Here is a 16,960-nt window from a genome sequence, read left to right on the forward strand (position 1 = left end):
GGTCACATCTTTTCCACTTCACATTTAGTTTGTGCCTCTGTCTCTTTCTCTCTCTGACCTTTAATTTATCTTTCAACTGCAATCTGCCACTGAGGCAGCAGTTTTGTTCCTGACCTCTGACATCACCACAGTCAGTCACCAAGAGATAGTTACCTCTCGAGCTCTTTCAGCAGGTTCATAGTGAGGTTTTGTTTCAGGGGGATGGTAGCTCTGTTTACTTCTTTCTTGAGGCGGCTGCTGCTGTGGCTGAGGCTGTGGCTGCTGCTGCTGCTGGTGATGTCTCCTATGATCATGCTGTAAGGACAGGAGATACGCTTGCTCTTGCTGTAACTGCCTCTGGAGTCTCTCTGCCTGCCGGTGCTCTTCCATCTCCCTCCATCTGTATTCCTTTAGGAAGGAGAGAATGATCAAAGCAACAGGATGCTGTTAATCTATCAAGGCCCTGGAGGGAAAATAGACCACCTATTGTTTTTTTTTCTTTCCTTTTATGTATTTTTTTTGTGCAGCCAAAGACAGGGATTTTTATATGGCATGGTACCTGTAGGAAAACCTGACAGAATGTTGCTAACCACAATAATTATTGGACTATTAGGACCAAACTGGCTTTCCCCCCACTAAAGATAATGATTTCGATAAAGAGGTGATGCTTTTAGAACAAAGACTGTATATGTAACAATACTAAACCAGTACCCCCAGTTAACTTTATGTGGTGTGTGCTTGGAATCCAGAGCATTAAGCACTCTAAGTTCTTTCCATGAATGCCAAGGTCTGTGCAAAAAAAAAAAAAAAAAGCCAAAGCAAAAAAACCCAAAAAAACAAAAACTTGACCACCAAAACCAGAACAGTTCAACTTATTGAAGTAAATAAATAAATAAAACCCTCCTCTGGATGTGCCCAAAGCAGTGTGACCAGAGTCCTCCTCTCAACCCACTACACTAACAGAAATGGCCATTGAATCCAACTCCGTTGTTCATACAGTGAGCGCAGCTGTGCCCAACAGGGGATGGGGGGAGAGGGGGAAATCCTGGGCCTGGCCAGATAAATGAACCCTACAGCTATGGAACAAAACAGATACAGTGCGTTACCAGTAACATGGCCTGCTCCTGGAGCAGCTGCTGCTGAAGGATTTCCAAGTGCCGCTGCTCCTCTTCTAGCTGTCGCCTGATATACTCCTGTCACATAGAAATTACCCAGCAATCAATTTATTCAAAAGGAATGCATCAGAACCACCTGAGTGGAAAACACCAAGAGCTACTTTCCCCAGACATCTTTGGCATCAGTTCACTTAGGGATAGAGGCCTGAAAAAAACCATTCCATAAAGGCCTTAGACTCTTAAGATGGGCCAAAAATAAAAAATCCTATTTAGGTTAAGGGACACATAATCTAGTGATACATATAACACTGTGTATTTGTATACACACGTGAGCATCCAGATGATACATGAATGATGGACTTTAGAAGAGCAAGAAGTCAATTTATAAGTACAGCAAATTCTTGGTTATCTGGTATAGTTGGGAAACTGAGGGTGTACTGGTTAATCGAAACTTCTGGTTAATAGAGTTAACATATACACCATGCAGAGATGATCCACTTTAAAGGCATACCACAAAAACACAGCAGTTAAACACTTCTGATCATATCTGAAATCACCTGAAGTACTTCAACAAATACAAATAACAGCCATCAGTTCTGCAATGTTCGTCTCAATGCTAGTTACAAAACAGGTCTTCAGCGGCCCTCTTTGGTTTTTTGTTTTTATTTTTTGACAAGGAAATCCATTAAATAACAAAAAGTGCTAAATACCATCAAAATGTTGAAATGCCTATCTTGGTGTTGTAAGTCCAGGCACTGTCACACTATTATGAAGATATCAGCGTGGCATGCCATTTAACTTCTCTAGGTATTTTTTCATCTGAGGAGTGAATGATTTATAGTATTTGCCCTGTCTAACTCACAAAATAATTTTGTAAGCTTCCAATGAAATAAAAGATCATATCACAGGATCACAGACTTCAGATTTTATGGGGACATAGAGGTCATGTATTCCCCATCATTTTACGGATGAAGAATCTGACAGCACTTTAAAAAATATACCCTCTTTTCTAAATGAGACAATCACCTAACTTCCTACCCTGATAAAGGATATGGGTAGAAGTAGCTGGGGAGGAAGGTAAGGGGACACAGAAGATTCATTTTGAAGCCCATAAGGATTCTTTTCATGACAAAAAACACTCCCCATTTTGTGAACTTTTACCTCTCAAGACTACTTTTTCCCATATTGTATTTTCACAGCTCTGGCCATAAAGAGACTTAACAAAAGAATGGGTTAGCTACGAATTTTGGCTGGTGAAGGGCTATGTGACAGAGTTTACTGTATACACAAACTTCCTTAGGAAATCTAACCTGATACATCAAATACAAATGGAGTATACTGATGTCACTTCTCCCAAGGAAGCTGGCTGAAACACCTTAATTCTGACCTTCCCTCTACATCCCTAATCTCTACAACCATCAAATCCTCATACCCTAAGGCTTACCACTGCCATTGAGAGATGGCAAACATTCTGACACCAAACTAATTTCATTCTCTGATCTACACAGATTTAAAAATATCATGTCTTTTGACAAGGAGTTCACTCATCTGTTCCCTATCCTTATCACCCCAAAATAATTCAAGAAAGTATCCTGTCCAACGTACACACAAATCCTAGCATGTTCACCCACTTTACAGAACACAGATTTACACACAAACACATATGTACACAAAGCATGCTCCGTATAGCAAGGCCATCATACTAATTTTTGTGCTAGAAGAGAAATGCATCCTGAAAGTGATAATGAGATTTTAAAAACTTTTCTTCTTTACAAGCTGGGGTGCAGAATGTATAAATTCAAAATACAAGCACTACTAACAGACCACTTCTAGTCCCATACCTTCATTTAACTTAATGTTAGTTTGTAAGCATTTGTGTCTAGAATACAGCAGCCAATAAATCTCTCAAACTACTGAAATGATCAGAAAACTTATGTGGTTGAATTCTTTGAAGCTCCTAATTCCAAATATAACTGACATTTCGAAACAAATGCACCCTTAATAAATACCACAAACTAGCCACCAACTTCAAGCACAATGAATGACAACAGTAAATTTAAGCTTCAAGATTCACATGCACAAATAGGTTTTTACTAAATATGTGTGGAATGAATGAATGAGTGAATAAAAGTGCAATCGAATGTGCATGCAAACCCAATTCTTACAAAACTTGAGGCATTTCAGTTTAGTAAACAAGAGAAGCAGTCAAATGAGCAAATTTGAAAGACACAATTAGGCGGGGTAAGTATTTCAAATGAGAGTTTAGAACATTATATGAACTATCTCTTCTCTTTTTTAAAAAAGCAATTAAAAGCAAAGGAAGTTAAAAGACAAAAAAATGAGGGGACATAATGTTAATGATCTGGTTCAAACCAATAAAATTCAGTAATAGAAAACAAACAAACAACTAGATCAATCACAATCAAATTATTGCATCTACAAGTGTTTCAGGAATTAATGGTCATTTCTAAATATAGTCATCAGTTGACTTCAACAAAATGCAATGCCTAAAAAGTGACTTGAAATAATAGAGAAAAATGTGGCTTTTACTTTCTCTTATTATATGACCTTGCCAATCAATCATCCTACATGTGCACTCACCATAACATCCAATTTGCTACTACTGATTTCTGAAACCCTTTGCCAACTTTTTCATCAGCAATCTTTCAATGCAATAAGAGATCCATTATAATTAAGATGAAAGAGTAGAGTTAATAATTAACTATAGTAATTATCTGGATTTATCCACTTTGGTGACATATGTCCAAGTCCAAAGGGCTATTTTCAGGTATCTTTTCTGGAGTGAATTACTATTCAGTAACCACTCAACTTGATGATCATGCAGCTCCATTTATGAGTAATTTAGCAAAAAACAAAGATTTAGTTAACAGTACTTCTAGTTGTACTGTTTCCTTTAGAATAATGACTTTCTCCTCCACTTAAAACAAACACACAAAAAATCAAACCTCTTTCACTCTTCCAAATAAAAATAAAATACTGTCACCTCCTTTCCTGGACTCACCTGCTCCCTCTCTACTCTTCTCTTTTCCTCTTCCGCTCTTCTTCTCTCTTCCTCTTCTTTCCGTCTTCTCTCCAAGTCCTCCAGGCGCCTTTTCTCTTCCTGTTCTCTCCTCCTCTGTTCACGCTCCTGCTGCCGTCTGGCCTCACGCTCCCTTCTTTGTTGCTGCAAAATTAAGGGGAATTAGTTGGGCAGTCATTTGGTTCCTTCAAGCTGGTTTTTGCTTATGTAGTAATATGGGAGTCAAATGAGATCAGTTCAATCACTGCCAGGCCCAGTTAGGACTTCAATGAACCTTTTCACAAATGTTGGATACACAGGAGGAAGAGGTGAGAGTGTGCAAACAACTCAAGCATAACCAGAAGGGAAAACTACTACGGGGAAAAAAATCTCAAAAACCTTACAAAACATTTCTTCAAAAAGTCCTTAATGAAAACACTCTTGTAATGCTCATCCCATATCCCTAGAGGTTCCTGGAGACACATATAATCTTAAAAACTGTCTCAAATCTTGAGGCAAACCAGACCTTCACAGTAGTTCCTGGTCCAGTGGATTCCTTTAGAAAATATGAGGATGCCAAATCAGAACTGTCTTTACTCCTTAAGTGAGACTTTCAAAAAACTCATGGTGACTTTTATATACCCTCTGTATGGTTACAACATTGGACCCATTGCTACTGTGTCATTATTGGACTTGGATAATGGTTCCTTCTTGGTGGAAATTTTGGTCCAGACTGGGTTCAAATTTAGAATACTATTGAGAGGATTATCACCACGGAAGAAATGCAGACAGGACAATAAATGCGTCCACTGTTAGATATACTGTTGCTTAGTTTAGTTTCCTAAGAGGATTGGGTTTGGAGAAGATCTGGGTTCAGATACTGGTTCTGCCATGACACAATAGCTTGGAGGAAAAACAATTTTAAATCCTAAATTTCATTAGCAAGGCTAACCAGTATGTCTTGGTTGGCACTGGCAAATTTAAGGTATGTATGAGACAGGGATATGAAGTCAGGAAGACATCTTCCTGAGTTCAAATTTGGTCTCAAGACACCCAGGGCAAGTCACTTCACTTGTCTGCCTGCCTCACTTTCCTCATCTGCAAAATGGGGATAATTAATCACACCCTCACACTGTGAGGATCAAATGAGTTAGTATATGTAAAGCATTTTATTTAAGTGATTATAATTGAGCAATTCATTACTATTCATTCTAGGAAATTTTTAAGCAAATGCTGCAATTATCCCCTGGAATTTATGCATGTGTGGATACTTTAAGGGAAAATTTAAGTGAGGAATCAATTTACTACAAGAAATCCAGCCTGCTCCCTCCAGCATAAAAATCATATTGACTGATGTTCTAAGCCCAGATCTCAAAAAGCAAAACAAAAAGATACCTTTCCCCTTTTAAATTTTTTATTTTCACAACTCAACTAGTAGAATACCTTTCCCTCAGTTCTCCTTTTGCCCCTCCCCTAAGGTCTATACCTCTGACTACCAAGGAAAGGGAAACAAGAAAAGTAAGACACTAGTCTAAGCTCCCAAACCAAATCTGTAAGCACAACTGGGCTATTGTCCACATGCCAAAGTACACAAAAGTCTAGGAATTTCCCTTCACTAACCCCTATCCTCTTGTTGTCAGCACCCAGTTCGGTCTATGCACTTTTCAAGTATGGGATGCCAAGCACCAAATATTTTACTGTTTACTGTTCAGTAAGAAATGGAGAAAAGAAAAGGAGAAAGGCAGAGAAGAGAGGGGGAGAGGGAAAGGAAGAGAGGGGGAAAAGGGGAGAGAGAGGGGGAGAGAGAAAGGAACTGAGAATTTCCCTCCATGACATAGTGCTGATATGAAGAAAGAATTTAAGTTTCTTAAGAATGAGAAGTTTTTTGTCTTCTTTGAATACTCAGACCCTTGAACACTGCCTAGCAAATAGTCACAATTTAATAGATATTTGCTGATTGGTTAATCCGAGGTACCAATGACAAAGTCACTCTTGAGTGCCACCTGGACCAGACTGAAATGTAATTAGGAAATATTTAGCAAAATAACTAAAAATATGATAAAACATAGATAAAGATCACATTTTAAAGCTAAATTATTATGTGGCCTATAGGAATCCTCATGTATGGTTCAGTGGCCGGTTTTCTACTTGATTTTGATACCGCTGGGTTAAACAATCAATTACAGGGAAATGCCTAAAAGCTCTGAAACAGAATAGAAAAGAAGAGTATTTTAATTCCATGAAAGGATAACCAAATCATAGATTCAGAGCTCTAAGGGACCTTAGTGGCCAGCTGGACTCAAGGTCAAGTCTTTCATTTTACAGTAAAAATTAGACAGCTCGCCCAAAGACACTGAGGTACTATGTAGCACAGAGTCAGGAAAGAATAACCTGTTTTTGCCTTTCTTTGTATCCACAGATTAGCACAGTACCTGAAATACAGGAAATACTTAACAAATGTGTGATGATTTGATTTGTATAGGATGGGCTGCCTTAAGCATTCATGAACTCCTGATTACTTAGAGTACTGAAGCAAGAGCTGGTTGACTATCTAGAAAAAAGGGAATACTGCTGCAGGTTCAAAAGACTGGACAGGATGAGCTTCAAGATTTTACCTCCAAGATTCTATGATTCCAGAAACAAAGCTCCTAAGCAGACCCTAGATAACCAACAAAGACTGCACAGATACTCTTCAGTTAAGAGTGACTCATGACATTCTACGATGGACCTACTTTGACATTTTCATAATACAATTTGAGGTTACTGAAATTGTTTTGATTTCCAAAGTAAACTAACTCACTCTCACTTGTCCCTGCTCTCTGTCTTTGTTGCTGTAGTTGCTATAGTTGGTACTAAATCTTCCACGGAGATGCCAGACTTGAATTGGAGCCAGAAATGCTGTCATTCTGAGGGTTCTGAAAGAACACGTGGCTTTCTGCCATTACCCAGGATGGCCTATTACTCACTGCTATGGATAGGATTCTATACTGCAGAAACTTTCAGATGGAAAGGCTAACTTGGACCTAATGGAGAAGAAAAGAGGCATCCTCCAACATTTGGGGCTGAGTGCTCAAACATCACCAGGACTAACAAATACTTTCCAAAAGCAGCATGAGAACTCCATTAAGCCCAACGCAGATCTATTTGCAAGAAGCTGCTACGTTCTTAGACCTCAAGCTAATGTAACCCACTCTGTGAGAATAGGTAAATACTATTCCAACTATTTTCTTGGTCTTATACTTTAAAAGGTCTTTCAACCCAAGATTTCAAATGTTATTCTGTTACCAAATAATATTATCTTTAAAAATGTAGTTCGTTTGAAACATTTCCTACTTAATTTCCACGGTCTTTTAAAAGGGAAAGCTTTAATATACATATAAATATATATTTATTATATTATATAATAATATAAAGCTTTAAAAATATGACTATTTAAAAGGGTGGCCTATTCGGATTTTGATTTGTTCACAGATCATACAGGGTCATGTTTCTACACATGCACAGCATCAAAACCTCTGAGCAAAGCAGGAATGCAGAAGCTCAAAGGAAACATGAGATGTGCAAATTTAGAGACATCTCCCTCCCAAACGGTCATATCGACTATTTGTGCCCAATATGTGGTAGAATGTTCTGAACCCATATCAGTCCGATCAACTACAGCCAGGTACACTGTACATTGACCGTGACATCCTGATGTCATTTTGGTCCTTGAGCACAAAGGACAAACAGTAGCATCAAAACCTAGTAAAGACTACATGAGCAACTTTAATAATGGCAGGAAAAGAAGGGGCCATTCTGCTTTCCCCAAAAGTCCAATGTTCTCTGTCTTCACAAATGATTAAACGAGAGGACAATTCAGTAATAAAAGTGACTAAAAAACTAGAACAGAGTGTCAAGGGAGATTGTAGAATTTCCAGCCCAGATGTTAAACAGGATAGACAACATCTGTGTAAACGCAGTTAGGCAATGCTTGCCTCGATTCAAGGGAATACACCATGTGACCACCTGATACGCTTCATAGTTTTATGACTTGAGTGCATATTAAAAATCATACTTGCATGTACTCCAGATGAAAGATACCAAACACACAGCAAAAAGAACAAAAAAGGATTTTTCTTATAAGTGGTCGAGGGTGAAGAAAAAGGAATCTATGTGGAAAATATTTCTTACTACTTGAAAATGCATAAAAATATTTTTAAAAATCCGTTGGGGGAGGTTAGGGAGTTCATCCATGGTTCCTTCCTTCCAGGACTCATAGCCAAGAAATACATAGTAAGTATCAGGTACATTTTATTATCATTATTTATTTAAAACTTTTAGTTCCCCAGGTCCTATAATTAAACTTCATATTAACCCACTTTTCATACTAGATTCCTTTGCCTCTCTTCTATTTCTAGCTATTTTTTTTTTTGTCTTATGGGTTTTCCCCACCATCTAAAACATAACAATTCTGCATCTATAAGTCACTACAGCCCTGGCAGGGCATGATGGGTCATTTTGAAGTGTGAAGTAGCCAGGAGTAAGAACACCAGATGGAGAATCACAGACTCAGGAGGAGAAGCAGCTAGAGATAGAAGACATCTAGTCCAACCCTTTCATTTAAATAATGAAATATCCAAGGCTCAGACCACACAGATGTCCAACTAGTAGAGTCAGGGACCCTGACTGCATTTTTATTATAGGCTTCAGGGAAGCAAATTCAAAAAAATGTTTAGAAAAATCCACAGGATCCCATGAACAGAAACTATGAATGGATTCTAACTCAAGGAATGAGAACAGATTCTAAAGAAACAAAATAAAATTCTGCCCACATAATTGCGAATAATCCCAATGAAGGGAGATGTCTAAAGGAACAGGTATGACCACACAGTTGTATAAAAGAACTGCAAGAACCAACCAAACTATTGACAGGAAGAAAGGCTCAAAGTTCAGAATGAGGTGATGATCCTGAAAAATACCATGGACAACCAAAAGAACTTATTTATATTAAGAAGAAAGGAGCAGGGCCTCTAACTGGGAATATAATGAAATGGTAACAGAGAGGACAAAGAGATGTTCTAAGTCCACTCTTCCAGCAAAAAAAAAAAATGATTATCAAATGATTGTCAAAATGTAAACACTTAAAAAAAAAAGTTTGAAGAGGGGATTTCAGCCCCATGTAGGTGAGGAGCTATGAAGGGAGGACCTGGTTGCTCACCCAGCATAAATTACATCTTGAGATGATAAAGGAGCTTGCAGACGTAATCATAGAGGCACTGCCCAAAATATTTCAAAACTGGAGAGTTACCAGACCAGAGACAAAAGTTCTTGCTTACTGTCCACAGTTTCTGTTTGGTCACATTAAAATCAAAGAAAAAGGAGATCTGCTTTGGCAAACTTATGTTCCAACCTTAAGCTTCTCCGGTGGCAAACTTCAATCCCACTTTAGGCCTCAGCGCCTTCCAGCTTTATAACCCATTTAATATACTAACCGAACAGAAGAATGAGATGTCATCATTTATACTTTGAAATCCACAAAAGGGAAATGTATGAACTCTCCTATATGCTTGCAAATTGGGGCTTTTTATCTCTAATTGTTAAATGAAAAACTTAGTCTTTTATGACACATAGGGGATGTACAAAAGGCTGGGTGGATAAGGCTTCTTACTTCTTCCTCATCCCTGACTTCCTACTGTGGATGGATGGCCCCGAACATCAAACTCCTTTAGTTACTGTGGGGTGACAAAGTAGTGCGTGCCATGAAGGATATGAATCATCCTGTAACCTCTCCTCTCCCATATCTCTGCTCTAAGACTCCCAGATATTTGGGAACCAAACTTCACATGCACTGAGCTTTCTCCTCTCCTCTTCAAGAGCCCCTGGTCTCAGGCTCGTCTCTTCTTCCTTTCTACCTGTCTTGTCTGCCTCTTCCTCATCACAGTAACTCTGCTATATCTACTAGTAGGCAGATAATAGATAGCCTCACAACATTTTCTAAGGCTTCAAGTCCTGAAGGACACTGTTCCAAGCTACAGCAGAGGAGAGTTCCCAGGAAAGGACAGTCATGAGGGGATGATGATGACAATGAAAGTTAGCATTTATATAGCACATTAAGGTTTGTTAAAACATTTTACACATGTTCTCTCATTTGATCTTCACAACAAGACTGATGCTATTATTATCCTCACTTTACACATGAAAAAACCAAGAGATCACACAAGTAGTGTTGGAGATCAGATTTTAATTCAGTCAGATCTTCCCTACTCCAGGCCTACCATTTGGGGCTATCAAACCCTAATGTTTACTAAAATCATATCTCCTGACAGATAATGCTGATGACCACATAGGAAATTCAATGATTCTTCAATCAGGCCCAGAACATGAAGCAATGACCTCAATGCACACTCAGACTCTCAGAAAACTCAGTTTGAATGCTGGTCAGATGTGTTGTTCACATGATGGTCACTGTGAGGGCCTAGGGGAAAAATGATTACAACTCACAATATACTTCATCAAAGAAACACAAAATAAAAGCTGCATGAGTCACAACTTTGTTGCGGTCATCTATGGGATTTTTGGCAAAAAGGTGTGCAAAAGATTCATCTCTGGTTTAATATTCCTCTGCACTCAAGATGGTCACCATAATGATGTTAATAACAAAAACACTTACACAGAGCTTTAAGGTTTAAAAAATACTTTAAATGTGTTCCCTTGCTCAATCCTCACAACAAACGAAGACGGTACAATTTATGATCCCTGTTCTACAGATGAAGAAATGGCTGCTGAGAGAGGATGAAGGACTCGCCCAGGGTCACCCCGTGACTAAGTTCATGAGGCAGAGTTTGGGATTCAGGCCCTGAAGAATTTTCTGATCTACTGGGGGAAAATATACATATGCACACACACATACATACATACATACATACACACATACACACAAATACATGCACACACACAGATGTGGATATGAAATGTGAACTTACTGCTACATCCAGTCCCAAAATTGAATCCAGTAACCCTTACTTTTGAATTTGTGAAGATGGAGAACAGGGACAGCACAACTGGGGTACAATTTTTCCTATGGAAAAGTCTGAGTTCAGACAACAGAGCGTACAGGCTGGGCTCTAGCTGAGTCTTAATGGGGAAAATCCAATGCATCATCTCTAGGACAATGACCAATATGGAAAGTGCTTTTGAAAATCTTATTAGCAAGTCACACAATCAATCAGGGAACTGGAAGGGGGAATTCAGAGGTCATTAGGCTTAATCCATCTAAAATCAAAGCATGCCAGGGCTGGAAAGGGAACTTGCAAAGAATCTAGTCTAACCAATCTCTCAGTAAGAATCCTCCTAGGACACACCCAACAATAGAATCCAGCTTCTGCTTAAAGTTAAATCAACTCAACAAATATACACTAAGAGCTGCACAAGCAGCCCGAATAGGATGGGAGAAAGTCTCTGACCTTGAGCTCACAGAATTCACTATATCATGAGGCATTCCATAAAACTTTTGGACACCTTCAATTGTTAAGAAGTTTTTCTTACACTCTCCACAATTTCCATTAAGTAGTGCCAAATATCTGTTCCCTTTGTTGTTCAGTTGTGTCTGACTCTCTGTGACCCCATTCGAGGTTTTCTTGGCAAAGATACCAGAGTGGTTCGCCATCCCTTCTACAGCTCATTTTACAGATGAGGAAACTGAGGGAAACAGCGTTAAGTGACTTGCTGTCCAGGGTCACAAAGTGTCTAAGGCTGGATTTGAACTCAAGAAGATGAATTTTCCTGTCTCCAGGACCAGCACTCTATCCAGTGCCAAACCTAGCTGCTGCTATTTTCTTCTATAAGCCCTATAAGTTCTGAACAGTTATCACACCTCTCACTGAATCTTTCATATGGTCCTTCCTATCAGGCATTCTCCTCTGAAAGCTCTCCAGCTAATCAATATCCTTCCTAACCTATGGTGCCTAGAACTGAATACAGTATTCTAGATGTAGTCTGACCAGGGCAGAGCACAGTAGGGCTGTCACCGACCAGTTCTAACCATAATGCCTTTCTTTAATGTAACCTACAGTCACATCCACTTTTTTGGGGGGAGTGGGGTGGGGAACTACCATATCACATTTTAACTCATATCAGTTTGCAGGTCACTAAAACCTCTTGATCTTCCACATCAACTAACTGCACACCTTATGCTCCTTTTCTAGCTTTCAGTGTCTAGCACAGATATCACGTAACCAATAAAAACTTTTTTGGTGATTGAGCTTAACCACAATTTCCTAATGACTCATCTTTTCCAGCAGATTGCAACCTCCAATTCCTTCCTTCCCCCTTCAATCTTCAGCTTCTTCCTGTCTACTACTTGTTCTTTCCATATTGCCTTTAAACTTGTCCTAGTTTAAGTTATTCTTTAAAAAAAAATTCACTAGACCTTTCTATCCCCTCTAGCTATCATCCTATGGCACTCCTCTTTCTCAGTTAAACTTCTTGAAAAAGCTGTTTATGTCTGTAGCCCCTCTTACTTCTCATTGGAATCTCACTTGACTCCACTCAACTGAAACTGCTCTCTCCAAAGTTGCCAAAAACATATTGTTGCCAAATTCAAAGTCTTTTCTCTGATAGGATGATGTACCTCTCCTACTCAATGAATTCTAGTGATTATTCATCACTTTTAAAATAAAAAAAACAACTCTTCTACTTAGCTTCAAATCCTTTACAACTTGGTCTTCCCTTTCCAGCTTCATTGGGCATTAATCCCCTTCCTGCACTCCACAATTCATTAAAATGGACTTTTCTCTCTTGCTTACACACAATATTACATTTCCCATGTTGGTAGCTTTGCACTATTTATCCACCTATGCCTTGAACTCACTCTGTCTTCACCTTTGCCTCACAGAATCTTTCAAGAGAGCACTACCTCCTACAAGAAGCCCTTCCTAATCACAACTTCTAGTGCTCGACTCCCAAACAATCTTGTACTTAACTACTTGGTACATATTTATATTTATTCTGCATAAAGATAGATTATCCTACATATAATTATGTATAATATTCTGCATGTTGTCATATAATGTAGTTTTCACACACACACACACACACACACACACACACTTATTGCCTCCCCCATCAGAATGTAAGTAAGCTCACTGATCATAGGGATAGTTTCACTCTTTAAACTCACTTTCTTGGAGGCTAGCACAGTACTTGGCACAAAGCAGGAGCTCCATAAATGCTTATGGATTAAGTAAGAAGTCACAGGGAAATCAAAGTGATTTCTTTTTTAAAAAAGCCAATCAATAAAAAAATTTTAAAAGAATACATGAAGAATATAAAAGAGGCAGGCAGGTGGATAAATCTAGAGAGCCTGGTTCAACTCTGCCCTCGGATACTTATTAGCTATGAGACCCTAGTCAAGTCATTTAACCCCAAATGCTCCCCAAAAATAAATAAATAAAGATTTAAAATAATAAGAGTGATAATAGTAGAAATAATAATAATAAAGGCTAGCGTTTATACAATGCCTACTATCCACCAGGAACAATGCTAAGCACTTCACAAATGTTATCTCATTTGACCTTCACAAACAACCATGAGAGGCAGGGGCTACTTATTATCCCAATTTTATAGCTGAGGTAACCTGGGCAAACAGAGATTAAGTGACTTGCCCAGGATCATCGAGCTAGTAAGTGTCTGACATCAAACCTGAACTTGGATCTTCCTGACTCTGAGGCCAGAAATCAGCATGCTACCTAGCTGCCTTAAACAAACAAACAAATAAAAACCAAGCCCCACACACTGATCCTTCACTCACTTTTTAGTCCTTTCCAAATTGTCTTTTGACCTCCACATTCCACTGAGTCTGTGCCCCCCAAAACTCTAAATTATTTATTATCATCGTCTCCCTCTCTCTCTTTGCACCTGTGTCCGTAAAGAACTCTCTGACATGTCCCTGATGTCATTCACTCTCTGACTGAAGGGAATCTGGTAGCACCTTATCAGTCCATTCCACTGCTCATCAATTCTATGAATTGCAAAGTCCTTCCTCAAAGGGGTAGGAGGGGGTGGAAGGAGTGGGGCTGCTATTTACTTGAGACAAACAGCTCTTCCTCAGGCTGTGAATCTGTGCCTGGTGAGTGCAAGCTTTTTCTATGAAGATGTGTGGCACTTAGAGGCTACTTTGAGTCTCTCATCTTGTCTCTACCTCTTCCAGTCGTCTCCTCTGCTCCTTCTGCTGTTCAATGCGTTTCTGTCTCTCTGCCAGCAGCTGCCTCTTATATTCTTCCTGCTCTCGGAGCTGCTGTTCTTGTAGTAGCTGTTGCCTCCGCAGGGCCTCAGAGCGTTCCTTGTTTTCCTGTTGAAGCCTTAGGAAATCCCGCCGAAGGGTAGATTCACCAGGCACATTAACGATGGAACTATTTAAAAAAAATGTATACACACCCAGGAATGAGGGACAGATGGTCATGAGAACAAATCGCTTTCTCAGCTTACGGAAGTCTGATCTCAGACACTCACTTCTTTCTTTTGTTTTTGTAACTTTTGTTTCTCAATTAACAATTTTATTTTTCCGTTAAAAGGCATCTATTTTCAGATATTACCGAAGGAAGGAAGGAAAGAAGGAAGGAAGAAAGTTAGCTTGGAACAAATTGGCAAAATCAAACAAAATGAATTTGCACACTGGCCATGTCCAAAAATGTATCCCATTCTGCAACCTGAGTTCTATCACCTCTGCCAGGTCTACCTGATTTTCTTTCTCTAAATTTATTCATTTGGTAAGTTTGCCCATTTTCATGACTTCTACACAAATCTCTATGTATAACTACAACCCATCACTTGCACTTCAGCACCACTGTATTTATAGTATCCATTTATAAGTCCATTAATTATAAATAATAATTTATAGTTTCATTAATTATAATTGATAATCATTAGTAACCATTTCACCTATTCCTTTAACAAATATTTATATGTCAGGCATTACATCTTCAACTACATATAGCCCAGCTAAACTTAGATATTCCACCATCATCATCTATTGAAAACTGACCTTATGAACCTCCCTCCCCAAGTCCAAGATCTACTATTATATAAAGTAAATATAAGGAAATTGGAAGGGGACTGAAGGAGGGAAGAAGACACTAACAGGTGAGAGGACCAGGAAATAGTGAAGAAGACGGCCGTTGAGTAGACACTGGGACACAAGCTGGGCTAAGGAAACATTCCAGGTCTAAGGGCAAACTGCACAAAGACAAGAAATAGAACATCAGGTGTTGGTTGGTTGGTTGTTATTCTTTCTTCTTGATGAGGGGCAAAATAACATCACTGTGTTGGAGTCAAGGTACAGTGTATCTGACTATGGCCAATCATACCAATGTGGCCCAGAAGGCCACAGATCGGGCACAAATAGTCCACATAAACATGTGAAGTGGAGACATCTCTAAATTTGTCCACTGTATATTTCTCATAAACATTCTATGTAAAGAATAGTAAGAATGCCAGTTTTGCTGGACCAATAAATAAATAAAAAAAAGTATATATATATGTGTGTGTGTACACACACACACACACACACACACACACACACACACACACATATGAGAAAAACAAGGCTAGAAAGGTAAGTTTAGAGGCAGGTTGTTGTCAAAGCCAAATAACAGATGTCTATATTTGATCTTAAAGACAGCTGGGAGCCAGCAGTCTTCTGAGCAGGGGAGAGACATGGCCAGAGGTAATATTTAAGCTGAGCTTGGAAGGATCTGGGGATTCTAAAAAGTGAAGCTGAGAAAAAGAAATCCGTTTGTGTAATATTATTTGTCTACTTAAACCCTACCCTTCCTTAGGAGCACAGCTCATATTGTACCTATTTCACGCAGTCTTGATTGCTTTTTCCTCTCTCTGTACTCCTGTACTTCCAGTCAATGTGTTTAAACACTTTAGCAACTAAGTAATGGTTCTTTTTCCTTGAGGCTATTTATGTCTCTTCAAGCAGAATGAAAACTTTGAAGATGGAAAGTCCATCTTACCATGCTGCTCTACCTCTCAGTGTCAAGCACTGACAATGCTACACAGACAGCAGCTGAGTAATTCTTTACTTCAAAATTCTACTGAACACTTGAAACCAGTGATCACAAAATCTAAATCTAGTTGTCGACATCCAAGGATATTTCAAAATTCTGATAACAGAGTTAAATATAATTCATACCATGTCACTTCAGTTCACTCTTCTTTCCAGTTCCTCAATCCCTGAACAGCAATACATGGCATTTCCTCTAAAGGAAAAACCAACTACACTTCTGCACCTCCTCCTCATTTCTCAGTTCCTTGCAATCTGGTTCCCAACCACATCAGTTGACTGAGTCCAATAAATTGGTTCTTAATTGTAAAATCTGGTGTCCTTTTCTTAGTTCTTATCCTGCTTGACTTTTACAATATTGACCATTCCCCTCTACTCGTGTAAACATTCTCTTGGTTTTCTTCTAAACTTTATGACCATTTTTTCTGGGATTCCTTCCCTGTATCATCACCATGTTCCCTCTTCTTCCCCTTGCTCCGAATGACCCTCAAATCTACAAATCCAGCTCTAATCTCTCTTATCTCCCCCTCCAGACCTACATTACCAGTTGCCTTCCGGACACGTTCACCTGGAATGCGTCTAAGTATTTCAAACTCAATATATACTTTCAAACATATTATCTTCCCCCTCTATGCCTCTCCCCTAATTGGCACCACTTCCAAATTTCCCCAGTTTCCTACACCATCCATCCAGGCACTCAGGTTGGCAACTTTAGAGTCATCCTTGACCCCTCACTCTGCCAAGTCTTGTCAATTCTATTTCCTCAAGACCTGTCTGTTGCCTTTGTTCTACTCTCACAGT

At 39.0% G+C, this 16,960-nt stretch overlaps 1 protein-coding gene across 21 annotated transcripts in view; it reads right to left on the bottom strand.

The window, feature by feature from the left end:
* The window catches only part of MAP4K4 (mitogen-activated protein kinase kinase kinase kinase 4), a 279,292-nt gene that overhangs the window by 43,445 nt on the left and 218,887 nt on the right, over nt 1-16,960 (bottom strand). For 16 of the 21 annotated variants that reach the window (XM_072621602.1, XM_072621606.1, XM_072621599.1 and 13 more), the window contains exons 12-15: nt 14,291-14,501; nt 4,117-4,278; nt 1,086-1,172; nt 154-387 (exon numbers count right to left, since the gene is read on the bottom strand). In XM_072621602.1, the coding sequence (XP_072477703.1) occupies nt 154-387; nt 1,086-1,172; nt 4,117-4,278; nt 14,291-14,501 (694 nt within the window). The remainder of the gene's footprint in view (nt 1-153; nt 388-1,085; nt 1,173-4,116; nt 4,279-14,290; nt 14,502-16,960) is intronic. The other 5 variants (XM_072621601.1, XM_072621605.1, XM_072621603.1 and 2 more) reach the window with 1 other exon arrangement.

The sequence above is a fragment of the Notamacropus eugenii genome, chromosome 6 (genome assembly GCF_028372415.1).
Source record: "Notamacropus eugenii isolate mMacEug1 chromosome 6, mMacEug1.pri_v2, whole genome shotgun sequence".
Lineage (NCBI taxonomy): Eukaryota > Metazoa > Chordata > Mammalia > Diprotodontia > Macropodidae > Notamacropus > Notamacropus eugenii.